The sequence below is a fragment of the Ornithorhynchus anatinus genome, chromosome 4 (genome assembly GCF_004115215.2).
Source record: "Ornithorhynchus anatinus isolate Pmale09 chromosome 4, mOrnAna1.pri.v4, whole genome shotgun sequence".
Classification (NCBI taxonomy): Eukaryota; Metazoa; Chordata; class Mammalia; order Monotremata; family Ornithorhynchidae; genus Ornithorhynchus; species Ornithorhynchus anatinus.
The window spans coordinates 19,393,493-19,410,911 of record NC_041731.1 but is presented as its reverse complement, the minus strand read 5'-3'; the positions used below and the strand labels follow the sequence as shown (position 1 = coordinate 19,410,911).

Below are 17,419 nucleotides of genomic sequence, written 5' to 3'. Positions count from 1 at the left end.
ATGTTTTTGAGTGACCTAGTATTGGGAATTTCCTTCCTCTCTCAGACTATGGTCGGCGTGCTGGGGAACACAGCGATGTTCTTGATGTATGTCCACATCTTCGTGGCTCAACCCCAGCAGAAAAAGCCCACGGACCTGATCCTCACCCATCTGACTGTGACCAACATGGTGACCCTGCTGACAAGGGGTGTTCCAGAGACGATGGTGGCCTTTGGGATGAAGAATATTCTGGATGACATTGGGTGCAAGGTAATATTGTACATGAGGAGAGTAGCCCGTGGCCTGTCCATCTGCATCACCTGTCTTCTGAGTGTCTTCCAGGCAGTCACCATCAGTCCCAGTACCTCCTGGTGGTCCCAGTTCAAGCCTAGGGCCTCCCATTACATCCTCCCTTCCCTCTTCATCTTCTGGCTCCTCAATATGCCAATCCCCATCAATATTATTACATTTGCTAAAGCCACCAACAGTGCCACCTCCACAGATCATACCTACATCACAAAATACTGTTCTACTACACCCAAGAACAATGTTGCTAGAGTCACTCTAACTTTAACTGCCTCAACTCTCCGAGATTTCATCTTTGTGTTTCTCATGAGCTGGGCCAGTGGCTACATGGTGATCGTGTTACGCAGACACCACAGACAAGTCCAGCACATCCACAGCACCAGCCGCTCCCCGAAATCCTCTGCGGAGGCCAGAGCCATTCACACCATCCTGCTCCTCGTCAGCTGCTTTGTTTGTTTCTATTGCATCAACAGCCTTATCACTCTTCATTTGAGCTTCGTGAAGGAACATGACCCTGAATTGCAGAGTGTCATGAACTTCCTGTCAATGTGTTTTCCTGCACTCTCCCCCTTGGTGTTGATCCACAAGGATCCCCGTTTCCCCCAGATCCCAATGTGTCTTTGAGATGATGAGATCTTTCCGTCCTTCTGTGGATCACAGAGATCAACATATCACCTCCCAAACTCCTTCTCTCCCCAGGTTTTCCCAGGAAGATTCAAGTCAATGGACATGAGCAGAAGTCAATGGGAACTCAATCTCTTCTTCTGTTCATTATGGGCAGGGAATGTGCCTACCAATTCTATTGTATTGTACTCTCCGTAGCACATAACATGTGGCTCTGCACACTATAAGTGCTCAGTAAATACTATTGACCGATTGTTGCTTTCAAATACTATTGATCGATTGGTGCTTTCCTTAAGTGCTTATTACAGTGCTCTGCACAGAGTTGGCAGCAGTAACTGATTCAATCCTGGTCTTAAGCATGGCTGGAATTTCTGGAAACCAGACTAAGTGTGATATTATTGTTATGGTATTGGTTAAGCACTGTACTAATGAGTTAGGAGGTAGCTCATTGTGGCAAGGAATGTTTCTGCCAACTCTGTTTTATTGTACACTCCCCATCAATCAATCTACATATTTATTCAGCACTTATTCTGTGCAGTGCTCTGCACTAAGAACCTGGAAGAGTACAATATTACGTAGGTAGATATATTCCCTGCCAACAACAATCTTCCGGACTAAAGAGGGAGACAGACATCAATATAAATAAATTATAGATATGTACCTAAGTGTTGTGAGCTCTGCACATAGGAAGCACTCAATAAATACCAGTGATGATGAGGTAGATGACTTCTAAGACACCGCCGAATAAGGATGCTTTTCAGAACAAATTATCATATTTTTGCTACATCTACGGTTAGCAATTGTTACTTCTTCCTGAAGCTGTCCACATTAATGATTGTGACTCTGTGTGTGTGTGTGTGTGTGTGTGTGTGTGTGTGTGTGTGTGTGTGTGAATGATACTTCATGAGCTGGCAGGCAGAAGCTGGATCTACAAAATACTTCTCAGGAAGGCTGCTTTAATTTTCAGGATCTGGTATTGGAATCTCTATCTTCACGCTTTCAACAGGAAAATGGTAATGAGCATCAGCTCTGTAACTGCCAGAAGACTCAACAGGCTAGGCTAGAAAACATAATTAGACGATGAGAGTGATTGAAGAGACACCCTGCTTCAGAAACCCCACCTGTTCCCTTCAAACAGGATGTTGGGGAGAAGCGACTTGCCGGGAAAAGAGAAACTCAGATAGGCGAGTGGGGTTGACCCTTACTGATTCTTGTGTTTGCAGGCTCTCCTCTGAAGAAGCAGTATGGCATAGTGAATAGAGAACAGGCCTGATACTCAGAAGGTCATGGATTCTAATTCTGGCTCTGCCTTTGTTTTCTGTGTGACTTGGGCAAATCACTTCACTTCTCTGTGCCTCACAAGCCCCATTTTACAAACCAGGTAACTAAGGCCCAGAGAAGTTCAGTGACTTCCCCAAGGTCATACAGCAGACATGTACCATCCCCAAGCCTAAAGAACAAGGGCTGAGGAGGGAAAAGGACTTGTCCTCTAGAATGTAAGCTTGATGTTGGCGGGGAACAAATCATTGCTTGGCGGATTGTAAGCTTTTAACAAATACCATCTTTATTATTATTATTACCAATTTATTATATCATACCCTCCCAAGGATTTAATTCAATAGTATTTACTGAGTGCTTTCTATGTGCAGAGCACTGTAATAAGCGCTTGGAATGTACAATTTGGCAACAGATAGAGACAATTCCTGCCCAATGACGGGCTCACAGTCTAAACAGGGGAGAAAGACAGTAAAGCAAAACAGAACAAAACAAAAACAAGAAAATATCATCAAGATAAATAGAATCAAGGGGATGTACACCTCATTAACAGAATAAATAGGGTAATACATAATATATACAAATGAGCACATTGCTGAGGGGAGGGGAAGGGGGAGAAGCAGAGGGTGGGGGTGGAGGGAAGGGGAGGCGGGGCAGAGGGAAAGGGGGGGGGGGCTCAGTCTGGGAAGGCCTCTTGGAGGAGGTGAGCTCTCGATAGGACTTTGAAGAGGGGAAGAGAGTGAGTTTGGCAGATGTGAGCATTCCAGGACAGTGGAAGGATGTGGGCCAGGGGTCGATGGCAGGATAGGCATGAACGGAGGACAGTGAGGAGGTGAGTAGCAGAAGAGAGGAGTGTATGGGGTGGGCAGTTAGAAAGAGAGAAGGGAGGTGAAGTAGGATGGGGCAAGGTGATGGTGAGCTTTGAAGCCAAGAGTGAGTAGTTTTTGTTTTGTGCAAAGGTCGATAGACAACCACTGGAGGTTTTTGAGGAGGGGAGTGACATGCCCAGAGCATTTCTGTAGGAAGATGATCCGGGCAACGGAATGAAGAATAGACGAGTGCTTGGCACACAGAAACTGCTCAATAAGTACCACTTATTGAGATTGATTGAATCTAAACTGTTTCTTTGGGCACGGTGATTCTACGAGGAAACTCTTTGAAGTGAGACTTTAAATGTAGATTGAAAATGAAGAAAGCCATTACCTTCTGATCCCAAGAGCAATGTAGCCCAGGGCAAAGGGGTGCCCCTCCCCCACCACAACATCACTCCAATCTCTTTTCTCCCTCAGACCGCTTCCTCAATCTCATCTACAGAAACCATCCACTGGCAGATTTCAGAACAGTTGGAGACAGTCCGCATCCGGTTTCCATTGCCCGGACCCTCCCTTGGTTGAGGACCTGCAGGCAAGACCTGGAGTCTGTAAGATCCCTTCCAGCACTAGGATTCTCTGACAATAGCCCTTCCGGAGGGGTACCTACGGTTCACTGCTCAAGACTCCTTGATGGCAATTTTGCAGCCAAAGAGTTCACTGATTAATTGCTCACTGCATTTCATTAAACAATCTCTGGGACCCGAGAAGGAGGATGATTGGCAGTAGGGAAGGCTGGTAGTTCCTCCACACCAGATGTCTCGAACTCCCCCTCCAGACAGTGACTGCGCACAGCACTTGTGTATATATGTACATATTTATAATTCTATTTATTTATATTGATGGTATTGATGCCTTTTCACTTGTTTTGATGCCTGTCTCCCCCCTTTTGACTGTGAGCCTGTTGTGGGCAGGGATTGTCTCTATTCCTGAACTGTACTTTCCAAACACTTTGTCCAGTGCTCTGCACCCAGTAAATGCTCAATAAATACGATTGCATGAATGAATGAATGACATAGCAAGTGACACAATAATCACAGCCATAGAAAGATGAGGCCTCATGCCCTCGATCCTATAACTGCTTCCCAGTCAGCCCCACCAGATTCAGTTGGACTACATCATCCTACATTAGCCCAGACCATCTCAGTGAGTGTTAATTAACCAACCAATCAATTATATTTATTGAGCGTTTACATTGTGCAGAGTACTGTAAAAATCGATGGGGAGAGTCCAATACAATAGAGTTGGCAGACACATTACTTGCCAACAATGAACAACAATGTCTAAAAGGGGAGACAGACATTAATAGAATATGGATATGGACATAAGTGCTATGGAGCTGAGGAAGGGGTGAAAAAAAGAGAGAATTCAAGTGCAAGGGAGATACAGAATGAGTGGGGGAAGAGGAAATGAGGGCATAGTCAGGAAGGACTCTTGGAGAAGATGTGCCTTCAGTTAGGCTTTGAAGTGAGAGAGAGTAATTGTCTGTCAGACATGAAGAAGAAGTGTGTTCTGGGACACAGCAGGATATGGGCGAGAGGTCAGCAGTGAGTGGTGAGACAGACAAGATTGAGGTACAATAATAATAATAATAATGTTGGTATTTGTTAAGCGCTTACTATGTGCCGAGCACTGTTCTAAGTGCTGGGGTAGACACAGGGGAATCAGGTTGTCCCACGTGGGGCTCACAGTGTTAATCCCCATTTTACAGATGAGGTAACTGAGGCACCGAGAAGTTAAGTGACTTGCCCAAAGTCACACAGCTGACAAGTGGTAGAGCCGGGGTTCGAACCCATGACCTCTGACTCCAAAGCCCGTGCTCTTTCCAGTGAGCCACGCTGCTTCTACAGCAGCGAGTAGTTGTACAGTGTACAGTTGTATAGTTGTACAGTGTACAGTTGTATAGTTGTACAGTGTACAGTGTACAGTTGTACAGTTGTACTGTACTACAGTAGTAGTAGTACAGTGAGTAGTTGGCATTTAGAAATGCAAAGTGTAATGGGCTGGGTTGTAGCAGTGAGGTAAGGTAGGAGGGGGCAAGGTGATTGAGCGCATTGTTTCCTGATGTCTCAGTCTCTAAGATGGGAGAAAGTGTGACATCGTCCTCCTGAAGAAGGAACTTTATCAGAATCTAAAGGTCAGGGATTATGGGTCATGGATATGGGATGATGCTTTGGGAAAACTTCTAATATTGGAGCTTGTGTGAGCAGTTAGAATTCTCAGCATTTTTCCCTCCTCTGCAGCAAAAGCCTGCAGGAAACCATAGGCTTGACTGGGGGGAGTGTGGGAGAGGGAGAGTTCTAAGGAACAGAACTGTGTGTTTTCAGTGAAAAACTATTGACTAGAAATTGTCAAACATCCTAATGTCCCTTACTCATCTCCTGGGGTTGTGGGTCGCTTCTCCCAAGGGTGGTCTCCATTTCCATAAATCAGTGATGTGATCCAGTAACATTTTAGATATCTCCATCCCGTTTACTCTTGACAATTCAAAAACGTTTCACATTTGCAGTCTCATGTGATTTTACTATTACTACTAATAATTATCATACTTGTTAAGTGCTTACTATGTGCCAAGCACTGTTCTAAGCCCTGGGTTAGATACAAATTGTTGCCAAATTGTACATTCCAAGCGGTTAGTACAGTGCTCTGCACATAGTTAGTGCTCAGTAAATACAATTGAATGAATGAATACAAGTTGATCAGGTTGGACATAATCCCTGTCTCCCATGAGACTCACAGTCTTCATCCCCATTTTAAAGATGAAGTAACTGAGGCCCAGAGAAGTGAGGTGTCTTGCCTCTGGTCACATAGCAGACATGTGCAGACACAGCAGACCCATGCATCTCTGTCCAGGAAGTGCAGGTTTTCTGACAAGGGAATGAAATGCAACGATGTCAGAGGTGAGAGGGTGGATATAAATCAGCAAGTTCTTAGTCATCTCACCTAAACTAGATCATGTCACCCCCTTAACTGTCCCAAAGCAAGTATGTCAGCTTCAGAGGGTGGGCCTGGGGAGTCAGAAGGACCTTGGTTCTAATTCCAACTCCTCCACTCATCTGCTATGTGACCCTGGGCAAGTCACTTCACTTCTCTTCGTCTCAATTCCATCATCTGTAAAATGGGGATGACTGTAAACCCTATGTGGGACATGGACTGTGTCCAGCTTAATTAGATTCCCTCTACCCCAGCTCTTAGAACAGTGCCTGGAACATAGTAAGCGCTTAATGAATACCAAGGCCGTGCTTTATACATTAGGTCAAGTGCAAAGGGTTAAAAGGGGACATTCCTGATTCCTTAAATTCTCACTCAGTAAGGGTCCCGGATAGATCATCTCATCCATCCCTCTGCCTCCAGGAGGAACTTGATTCAAATAATCCACAGCCCTCTCCCGATCTCCGCAGTACTTAACCTTTCTCAATGAAATGGACCCTACCCCCTCCTTTAGCCAAATTTTCCAGTGAGTCCCAAAGTACCATAATTAGTATTATCATCTAGCTTAGAGCAGTCACCACTGTGGGGATGGAAGCAGGTGAAGGGGAGGGATGGGTAGACCCATCCATCAATCAATAGCATTTGTTGCGCACTTACTCTATGCAGAGTTCTATACTTAGATCTTGCAAGAATACAATAGAGTTAGTAGACAAGAGTCTTGCCCTTGAGGAGTGTACAATCTAGTCATGGAGCACACAGTAAGCACTCAATAAATATGATTAATTGAATGAATGGAGACAGAAACTATGGGTTGGATATGTCACTCGAACTAGGATGATGGTCGCTAAAGTACATACAAGTTCTCCTGGTTATTTGGTATTCTCCCCACCTTCAGCCCTACACCATTTATGTGTGTATCCATAAAGCATATGTTATAAATCATTTCTTCACATTAATGTTTGTCTGCCCCTCTAGACGTAAGTTTGTTTTGGACAAGGAATGTGTCTACTAACCCTGTTGTACTGTATTCTCCCAAGTGCTCAGTACAGTGCTCTGCACACAGTAATCCCTCAATAAATGACACTGAAAGATTGATTCAAGATGACTTTCTTATCATCTTTATCAGCAGCATGCAATAGGCACTTGGAAAGATGTGGGGAGTGTGCAGGAGTATGGGCAGAAACATATCAGTGATGGAAAACATTCCTCAGGTGAAAAGTGAGGAATGAAGGATCCTGTCCAGGAGCATGATCCTCTTAAGGGATTAAGATCAAAAAGAGATGGAAAACTTCAATTAATCTATGGTATTTATTGGGTGTTTATTGTATGCAGCACACTTTACCACGAGCTTGGGTGGTTACAATATAGTACATATAACAATTATAACATGATGTTATAATAGAATGATAATTGTGATATATTTTGATATGGTGGTTATAATACATAAATATAATACTTATAGTGACAACAATAGGAATTACATGCCAATATTCATTTCTTCTGACTTCCAAGATGGAGACAATTATCTTTTAACTAACTCAGCCTTCAAAATACAGGAGAAATCAACTTTCTTATCTCATTTACCATATAATAATATATAATAATAGCACTTTTTAAGCACTTGCTATTTGCCAAACACTGTACTAAGCACTGGGATAGACACAAAATACTCAGATTTGACACAGTCCCAGTCCTACCTGGGGGTGACAGGGGGAATAGGATTTAATCTCCATTTTCCAGATGAGGTAACTGAGGCACAGAGAAGTAAAGTATTTGCCCAAGGCCACACAGCGGGCACTTGGCAGAGTTGAGACTGGAACCCAGGTCCTCTGACTCTGACTCACCAAGGATCCACCACAGAAATTTTTCTATGCCTTGCAGAGGAATAAGCCAACCCTTGTCCTTTGTTTCCCAAGTTCCAGCTTCCCATAATTTATCATTCACGAACCGTTCAGATTTTTTATGTTGAATTCTAAGGATTCTGCATTTCTAAGGAAATGAAGCTAATGCTTTTAAGTGACCAGATATTGGGAATTTCCTTTCTCTCTCAGGCTGTGGTTGGCATGCTGGGGAACTCAGTGATGTTCTTGATATATGCCCACATCTTCGTGGCTCAGCCCCAGCAGAAGAAGCCCACGGACCTGATCCTCACCTGCTTGATCATGACCAATACAGTGACCCTTCTCACACGGGGTGCTCTAAAGACAATGGCGGCTTTCAGGATGAAGAATAACTTGGATGACATTGGGTGCAAAATGGTAGTGTATATGAGGAGAGTGTCCCAGGGCCAGTCCATCTGCACCACCTGTCTCCTGAGGGTGTTCCAGGCTGTCACCATCAGTCCCAGCACCTCCTGGTGGTCCAGGGTCAAACCCAGGAGGTTTGACTTCTTCTGGAATCTCAATTTGTTGATCTATGCCAGCTTAATCACTACGGCTCAAGACACCAAAAATGTCACTACACAGGGCACACTTACTTCTCGAGGTGTTGTTCTTCCACCCCCAAAACTAATGAATTCGATGCGGTGGTAACTCTTTCCACCATGACCCTCCGAGATCTCATGCTTGTGTGTCTCATGAGCTGGGCCAGAGGCTACATGTTGATCGTGTTACGCTGACACCACAGGCAAGTCCAGCACATCCACAACATGAACCGCTCCCCCCTCCCAGATCCTCTGGGAAGACCAGGGCCATTCACACCATCCTGTTCCTTGTCAGTAGCTTCATTTGCATTTATCAGATCGACTGTAGCATCAACCTCTATATGAGTTTTGTAAAGGGGTATAATTGTGACCTGCAGAGCACCATCGCCTTTCTGTCAGCCTGCTACCCGCCTCTGCTGATCACCAGAGATCCTCATTTCCTTAAGCCCGAGTATCTCTTCCAGAATGGGAGACACCTTTCACTTCCTGCAGAGCACCAGGGTGATCACGTCACCATCCCAGCTTCTTCTCTTCCCTAGGCTCTCCATGAGGGCTCAAGTGTATGTGAAGGAGCAAGTTGAGGGAAAGTTTCTCCCTACTGTTTATTCCCTCCTAATCTTGAGGGAAGCTATTGCAACTGCATCTTGGGACCTGGAAAAAAAGTAGGGGTTACTATCTGCTTGGAAAATCTCTGGGTTTCTCTCCCTCTCTCTAGGTTTGGGGTGTCTAGCTTGACCATCTCAGCCCCGCCTCTGAAAGTAAGGGTCAATGTACACAGAAACCTAAATGGTGAAAGTATAAACATTTAATGTGATTTGTTAAGCAACACTTCAGTGTGTTCACATAATCTTTGGAGAACTTAGTTCCCTTATTATTCTGCTACTTCTCCATTATCATGTATTCACTTTCAATGCTTAGTACAGTGCTTTGCACATAGTATCATCAATCATCATCATCAGTAGTATTCACTGAGCACTTGCTGTGTGCAGAGCAGTGAATTAAGCACATTTAAGAAGTACAATTGGGATTTTTTTCATTCATTTACTTCTTGTTATTATTATTATTGTTGCTATTTCACTGCTTTCAGTTGCTAACAAGATCCAAGTCAATGCTGTCCTGGACCAGGGTTTGTTAACTTCCCCGATTCCCCAGATTCCTTTCCCAGAATCATTCTGGGACAATGTGTGCCACAATGGCGTTCCACAGAAGAAGAGCAGGAAAAGCACCCAGAATTCTGTATAGTTTTTTATTGACCTGAAAACCATATTTGACATCATCAGTAATTCAGGGATCTGGCAGTCACTTGGAAGATTTGATTGAGAATGCTTCTAGAGGGCATTTTCATTCATTCAGTTGTATTCATTAAACTCTTACTGTGTGCAAAGCACTGTGTTGGACACAGCAGGAGGTAAAAAAGCAAGGTTAAACAAGATTTTGTCACTAGTCTTGAGGGGGCTCGCAATGCAAGAAGGACGCTCTGGAAAGTTGGCAATGGACACACGAGGGAGGATTTTATATGTAAAAATATAAAAATGCAAGGATAGTGATAAACACAATAAAAATACAAGACATTTAGGATTGAAGGAGCTATTTTCAGGATCCTTAGGCAGGGCTGTCCAGAGTACAACTATCTTAGCAGCCACAACCAAGTCCTTTCCAATGTTCATATAATTTGTGCAATCACAAATGAAACCTGTGTCTATTCTGTTTTACGTCTAAAACGGAATTCCTTATCTTCCCACCCAGACTCTGTCCTCCCCCTGACTTTCTCATCACCATCCTTCCTGTCTCACAAGCCCCTATCCTTGGAGTTATCCTTGACTCTTCTCTCTCAGAGTTAGTAGGGTGACAGGGATGGTTGGCATTCCATGTGGGGGAGATAGAAGAGCAGGTAAGTCATGGACTAAACCTGGCCTCAGCTCCCAATCCCCTTGATTGTCTCCACCTTCATTCAATCAATCAATCAATGGTATTTATTGAGCAGTATTGTAGGCAGAGCACTGTACTAACTGCTTGGGAGAATACAACAGAGATGATAGACACATTCCCTCCCTACAAGGACCTTACAGTCTAGAGGGGGAGGAAGACATTAATATAGATAATTTAAGGCTACATACATAAGTGCTTTGGGACTGAGGGAGGAATCAATACCAAACTCTTCCCACAAAGGAAGTGTAAACTGTAAGTAACTGGGCAAATGGTTGAATAACTTTTGGGGTTGTCTAACTCGGTGTGTTGAAAAGTGAACTTCAGAGAGATTGGAGAATACACTATGGACAAGTGCCAAGCCATGCAGTAGGGGAAAAAGCCATATCCTTCCATGAAAACCCCTTTTTTAAATAGTATCCATAAAGCACTTACTATGTGCCAAGGACACTAATAAACGCTGGGTAAGACACAAACTAATCAGTTTGAACATAATCCGTGTCCCAAATTGGGCTGGCAATCTTGAGCCTCATTTTACAGATGAGGGAACTGAGGCCCAGAGAGGTTATGTGACTTGCCCATGGTCACATAGCAGACAAGCGTTGGAGCCAGGATTACAACCCAGGTCCTTCTGACTCCCAGTCCTGTGCTCTATCCACTAGGACACGCTGCTTCCTGAGTGAGTTTAATAGGATCATGGACCATGTTGATAAGTCTTGGAGGTGGAGCTGGGAACAGATTGAGTTTAATAAGATGAAGCAGCATGGCTCAGTGGAAGGAGCCCGGGCTTGGGAGTCAGAGGTCATGGGTTCAAATCCCCGCTCAGCCACTTGTCAGCTATGGGACTGTGGGCAAGTCACTTAACTTCTCTGTGGCACAGTTACCTTATCTGTAAAATGGGGATTAAGACTGTAAGTCTCATGTAGGACAACATGGTTACCCTGTATCTACCCCAGCGCTTAGAACAGTGCTCTGCACATAGTAAGCACTTAACAAATACCAACATTATTATTATCCTAGGGTGGGGTTTCATCTTGGGGGTCCTGAGTTTATGAAGCTGCCTCCTCGGCTATCCTGTGAGCCTGTGAGACTGTGATCACTGTGACTGTGATCCTGTGAGACTGTGAGCCCCACGTGGGACAACCTGATTCCCCTGAGTCTACCCCAGCGCTTAGAACAGTGCTCGGCACATAGTAAGCGCTTAACAAATACCAACATTATTATTATCCAGACAGACAATACTGCAAATTATGGGAGTTAACTGGGGAAACAGCTAACCATAGAATAGAAACAGCGTGATCTAGGATACAGAAAACAGGCTTGGGAGTTAGAAAAGCTGGGTTGTAATCACTCATTTATCCATTCGTTCATTGAATCTTATTTATTGAGTACTCACTGTGTACAGAGCACCGTACTAGGAGCTTGAGAGCATACACTACAACAATAAACAGACACATTCCCTGCCCACAATGGGCTTACAGTCTTGAGGTGGTAGACAGACATCTATACAAATAAATAAATTACAGATATGTATATAAGTGCTCTGGGGCTGAGGGTGGGGGAAGAAAAAAGGGAGCAAGTCAGGGTGATGTAGAAGGGAGTGGAAGAAGAGGAAAGGTGAGGAGGGGGCTTAGTCTGGGAAGGCCTCTTGGAAGAGATGTGCCCTCAATAATGCTTTGAAAGGGGCGAAGGGAGAGTAATTGTCTGTCAGATTTGAGGAGGGAGAGCGTGTCAGGCTAGAGGCAGGATGTAGGCTAAGGGTGGGTGGTGAAATAGGGGAGATCGAGGCACAGTAAGAAGGTTGGTTCTAGGGGAGCAAAATGTGAGGGATGAGTTGTAGAAAGAGTAGTGAGGTGAGATAGGAGTGAGCAAGTTGGTGGATTGCTTCAAAGCCAATGGTGAGGAATTTTTGTTCGATGCAGAGGTGGATGGGTAATCACTGAAGGTTTTTGAGGAGCAGGGTGACATGTCCTGAACTTGTTTGTAGAAAAATGGTCCAGACTGCAGAGGGAAATACAGACTAGAGTCGGGAGAGATGAGACACTGGGAGGACAGCAGAGAGGCTGATACAGTAATTCAGGCAGGAAAGGAGGAGTGACTGTATTAATGTGGTAGCAATTTGAATGGAGAGGAAAGGGAAGATTATTGCAATGTTGTCAAGGTGGGTCCAACAGGATTTACTGATGGTTTGAATATGTGAATATTGAGTATCTAATCCCGGCTCCTCCACTTGTCTCCCGTGTAAACCTGGACAAGTCACTTAACCTCTCTAGGCCTCAGTTCCCTCATCTGCAATATGGGGATTAAGACTGTAAACCCCACGTGGGACATGGACTATTTCCAACCTAATCAGTTTATATCACAACACCACAATTATTAGTATTATTACTTAGGCTAGAGTTTCGCCTATTTCCACTGCCTGTCTTGAGACCAGACCTGGCCACCAATATTCCCTGCAGGGTATAGAACTAAACTCCAGCCTTCTTTTTTTTTATTTCTTTCATGGTAAATTTGTTATGTGCTTACTTCAGGCATGGTATTAAGTGCTGTGGTAGATGCAAGCTAATCAGGTTGGACACAGTCCCTGTGCCAAATGGATCACATAGTCTTAAACCTCTTTTTACAGATGAGGTAACTGAGGCACAGACAAGTGAACTGACTTGCCCAAGGTCACACAGCAGACAAGTGGCAGAACCTGGACTAGAAACCAGGTCCGTCTGACTCCCAGGTCCATGTTCTATCCATTACCTACACTGCTTCTCTTAAGACTTCACCCATTCTAAGTCATTGCTCACCAATTTTTTCTATTTAATGGCATTTCATAAGCAGTTTCTATGTGCGAGGCATTGTATTAAGTGCTGGGTAAATACAAGCTTTTAAGCATGGAATGTATACACCAACTCTATTATATTCTACTCTCCCAAACATTTAGTACAGTGTTCTGCACTCAGGGAGCACTTAATAAATGCTTTTGATAATGATGAATGTGATTATCATAGTGCGGGGGAACAGTTTTTGGCATATAGTAAGAGCTTAACAAATGTCAGAATAATTGTATGATATCACTATGTGATAAATATAATAATCATAATAATAGTAGACAGATAACGCCACCTTATCAAAGGATCAACAGGACCCAAAATAGTTCTTCCTTCACCAGGAGGCACTTCTCTCCACTGGGAGAAAAATAGTTCAGCTGATAACACACACCTTTCATTCTGGAAATTCAGGGAGAGAAAAATCCACATTTTTTGGTATAAGTGCTGAATCGGATGAAGGAGAGAGAGGCTAGGGCATTGTATTTTGTCTGGCTACAAGAAATTCCAGCTTTTACTCCCTCAGAACCAGGAATGGAATGCCAGTGTAAGGGGTTATTCCCAGATTGTATTCAATCCCGTCGGCCATAGTATTCATGTGGAAAATTAGGGAGAGAAAAGACGTGGTCAATAATAATTATAATTATGGTATTTGTTAAGTGCTTACTATGTGCCAAGCACTGTTCTAAGTGCTAAGATAGAAACAAGATAAACAGTTTTTCCCATGTGGAAAAACTTAATTCCCATTTTATAGATGAGGTAATTGAGGCACAGAGAAAATAATCTGTTCCTCCTTGGAGCCCATGACAGGAGCAGGGATTATGATCTTTCCAAGGACAGGCTGAAGCCTTGGTATCCGGGGACACCTATTGACCAGCACAAAGGGGGAAACTAAAGGAAAACATGTCAAGAGAAAGGCTATGGTGCTCTGCAGCTCGCTAGTGAATCTCAGCACAAAAGTCAAATAAGGGGTGATGATGCAGTCTATCCAATAGAAGCAAATGAAACAGCTGACAAGGAGCAGGATGGTGTGAATGGCTCTGGTCTAGGCGGAGGATTTGGGGGCGTGACTAGTGCTGTGATTGTGTGTCTGGTGTCGGTTTGATACAATCACCATGTAGCCACTGGCCCAACTCAAGATCAACACAAAGACAAGATCTCACAGAGTCGTGGCAGTTAAGGTTGCCATAACGTTAGGGTCATTACTCTTGGGAATAGTGGAGCAGTATTTTGTAATATAGGTATGTCCTGTGGAGGTGCCATTAGTGGTAGCTTTGGCTGAGAGGATTAAATTGACAGAGATCAACAAGTTAATGTTCCAGAAGAAGAGGAAAGAAGGAAGGATGTAATAAGGGGCTCTGATTTGAACTGTGACCATCAGGAGGTGCCGGGACTGAGGGTGACAGCTTGGAACACACTCAGGAGACAGGTGGTACAGATGGGCAGGCCGGGGCTACTCTTCTCACAAACACAGCTATCTTACACCCAACGTTATGGTCACCATCGTCTCTGAAATGCCCCCGTGAGAAGAGTCAACGTGTTGGTCATGTCAAGTGGGTGAGGATCAGGTCCATGGGCTTCTTCTGCTGGGGCAGTGCCACGAAGATGTAGATGCACACCCAGAACATCGTTGTGTTCCCGGGCATGCCAACCACGATCTGAAAAAGGAAGGAAATTCCTAGAACCTAGTCACTGAAAAGCACTGTCTTGGTATCTTCAGAACTGCACAATCCCAAGCTTCTTACATAAAGGCAGAAGGGAGCACCCATGATAAATCACGACAAAATGGAAATGAAGAACTGCAAGACAAGTGTTGGCCTATCTCTGTCTAAGAATTTGGGAAAGTTTCCATGATGTCAACTCAAGTCTTGCTCCCTTTATTCATTTCTCTTCCCAGTCCCTCCACACTTATGTCCATATTTGTAATTCATTTCTATTATCTGTCTACCTCTCTAGACTGTAGGCTCGCTGTGGGCAGGGAACGTGTGTGTTTACTATTTTATTGGACTCTCCCAAGAGCTTAGTACAGTGCTTTGCATATAGTAAGTGCTCAACAAATACAATGGAATGAATGAATGAATGAATGAATGAATGAATGAATGAATGAAAGACTCTCTTTGGGTGAGCAGCTCAGTGAGATTGGCTTTGGAACAGTGTCCAGCCATTATGGGGTAGATATATCCTGGAACAGAGGAAGAACCCAGTGGCCAGCTCCCATTGATTCCTTCAATATCCCCAAGATGAGATTCCCTTTCGTCAACAGACTGAGCAAACTTCCATGATAGAAGCCTGTAGAAGAGAACACCGAGTGTAGGATTTTGGATACTTGATGACATCATAGGACTTCATATAATCTACGATGAAATATGTCAGAGCAGCAGCATAGCCCCTTGGAAATAGCATGATCCTGGGTTCTAATCCCAGCTCCACTGTTTGTCCGCTGTGTGAAGCTGGGCAAGTTACTTAACTTCTCTATGCCTCAGTTACCTCATCTGTAAAATGGGAATCAAGACTGCGAGCCCTATGTGGATCGAGGACTGTGTTCAACCTGATTATCTTGTATCCACTCCAGTACTCAGTACAGTGCCTGGCACATAAGTGCTTAACAAATGCCATAAAGTATAAATAGTATTCCCACCACAGTAGGCTAAACTCCTACTATTTTCAATCAATAAATTGTAATTATTGAGCACTTACTGTGTGCAGAGGACTGTACTAAGTGCTTGGGAGAGTACAATAAAACAGAGTTGGTAGGCACACTCCCCTTCCACAATGAGCTTACAGTTTCCACAGCAATCCAACCCTTCTTTAATGGGGAAGGACTATACAAGAAAAGAGAATCAATGACTGAAAGCCCATGCTCTTTGGACCCTATTTCAAGATGTGCTAGGGCAGGAGGTGAAATCACCTTGATCTGCCCTCAGATTTGCTCCTTCTTTTGACTCCTCCCTCATCTCCACAGAACTTACATCCATATCTGCAATTTAGTCTTTTTAATGTCTGTCTCTTTGTCTCAACTGTAAACTCACTATAGGCAGGGAACATATCTACCACCTTTATTACATTGTACTCCCCAAGTGCTTAGTACAGAGTTTTTCACACAGCAATTACTCAATAAATAAGATTGATTGAAACCCATTCTTAATTGTCCTTTTAATGAGTTTCCCCCTAACTGGCTGTGTGTTTCCACTGCAGCTGAAATCACTTTACCCTTTCTAAAGCTAAGATGGGGATAGAGAGCACTTTCCCAAGAGCTTAGTATGGTGCTCTACACCCATTTAGTGTTCAACAAATAACATTGATTGACTGATTAATGTCTCACCCTCTAGACTGCAACCTGATTTTGAGCAGGGAACAGGTTTACTAGCTCTATTGTACTGTACTCTTCCAAGAGCTTAATGCAGTGGTCTGTATGTTAGCATTCAATACATCCCACTGATTGATTGATAAAATAGATTTTAGGAGGGCTTTGGAAATGGGAGGCCTGTGAGCTGATGCATTAAAGGAAGGAGTTAAGAAGCAGCACTGCCTAGTGGACAGACCTCAGACCTGAGAGTCAGAAGGACCTGGGTTCTAATCTTGACTCCACCCCTTATCTGTTTTGTGACCTTGGTTGACCTTTGGCAAGAAGCAGAGTGGCTTAGTGGAAAGAGCATGGTCTTGGGAGTCAGAGGTCACGGGTTCTAATCCCACCTCCATCATTGAGCAGCTGTGTGACTTTGAGCAAGTCACTTGACTTCTCTGGGCCTCAGTTACCTCATCTGTAAAATGGGGATTAAGACTGTGAGACTCACATGGGACAACCTGATTACCTTGTATCAACCCCAGCGCTTAGAACAGTGCTTTGCACATAGTAAGCACTTAACAAATACCATCATTATTATTTAATTTCTCTGTACCTCAGTTACCTCATCTGTAAAATGGGGCTGTCAGCCCCCTGTGGGACAGGGACTCTGTCCAACCTGATTAGCTTGTAACTATACCTTTTTTTTTAAAAAAAAAAGGACTTCCCACCGGGGAACAACATGACTGAGGGGATTGAGATGATAGAGAAGCAGGATGGTCTAGTGGATAGAGCTCAAGTCTGAGAGTCAGAAAGACCTGAGTTCTAATTCCAGCTCCACCATTTTCAGCTGTGTGACCTTGGGCAAGTCACTTCACTGAGCCTCAGTTACCTCATCTGTAAAATAGGGATTTTGCCTTTGAACCCCATGTGGGACAGGGAACATCCAATTTGATTAATTTGTATCTACCCCTGCACTTAGAACAGT

At 43.9% G+C, this 17,419-nt stretch overlaps 1 protein-coding gene and 2 pseudogenes across 1 annotated transcript; 2 read left to right on the top strand and 1 right to left on the bottom strand.

Moving 5' to 3' along the window:
• On the top strand, positions 1 to 909 carry ORNANAV1R3017 (vomeronasal 1 receptor ornAnaV1R3017). The gene has a single exon (NM_001253409.2). The coding sequence runs from the start codon at positions 1 to 3 to the stop codon at positions 907 to 909; it is 909 nt and encodes a 302-aa protein (NP_001240338.2).
• Positions 7,991 to 8,945, top strand: ORNANAV1R-PS3026 (vomeronasal 1 receptor ornAnaV1R-ps3026 pseudogene; annotated as a pseudogene).
• On the bottom strand, positions 13,897 to 14,851 carry ORNANAV1R-PS3025 (vomeronasal 1 receptor ornAnaV1R-ps3025 pseudogene; annotated as a pseudogene).

Coding starts and splice junctions, on each gene's coding strand:
- ORNANAV1R3017 (NM_001253409.2), top strand. CDS start 1: ATGTTTTTGAGTGACCTAGTATTGGGAATTTCCTTCCTCTCTCAGACT.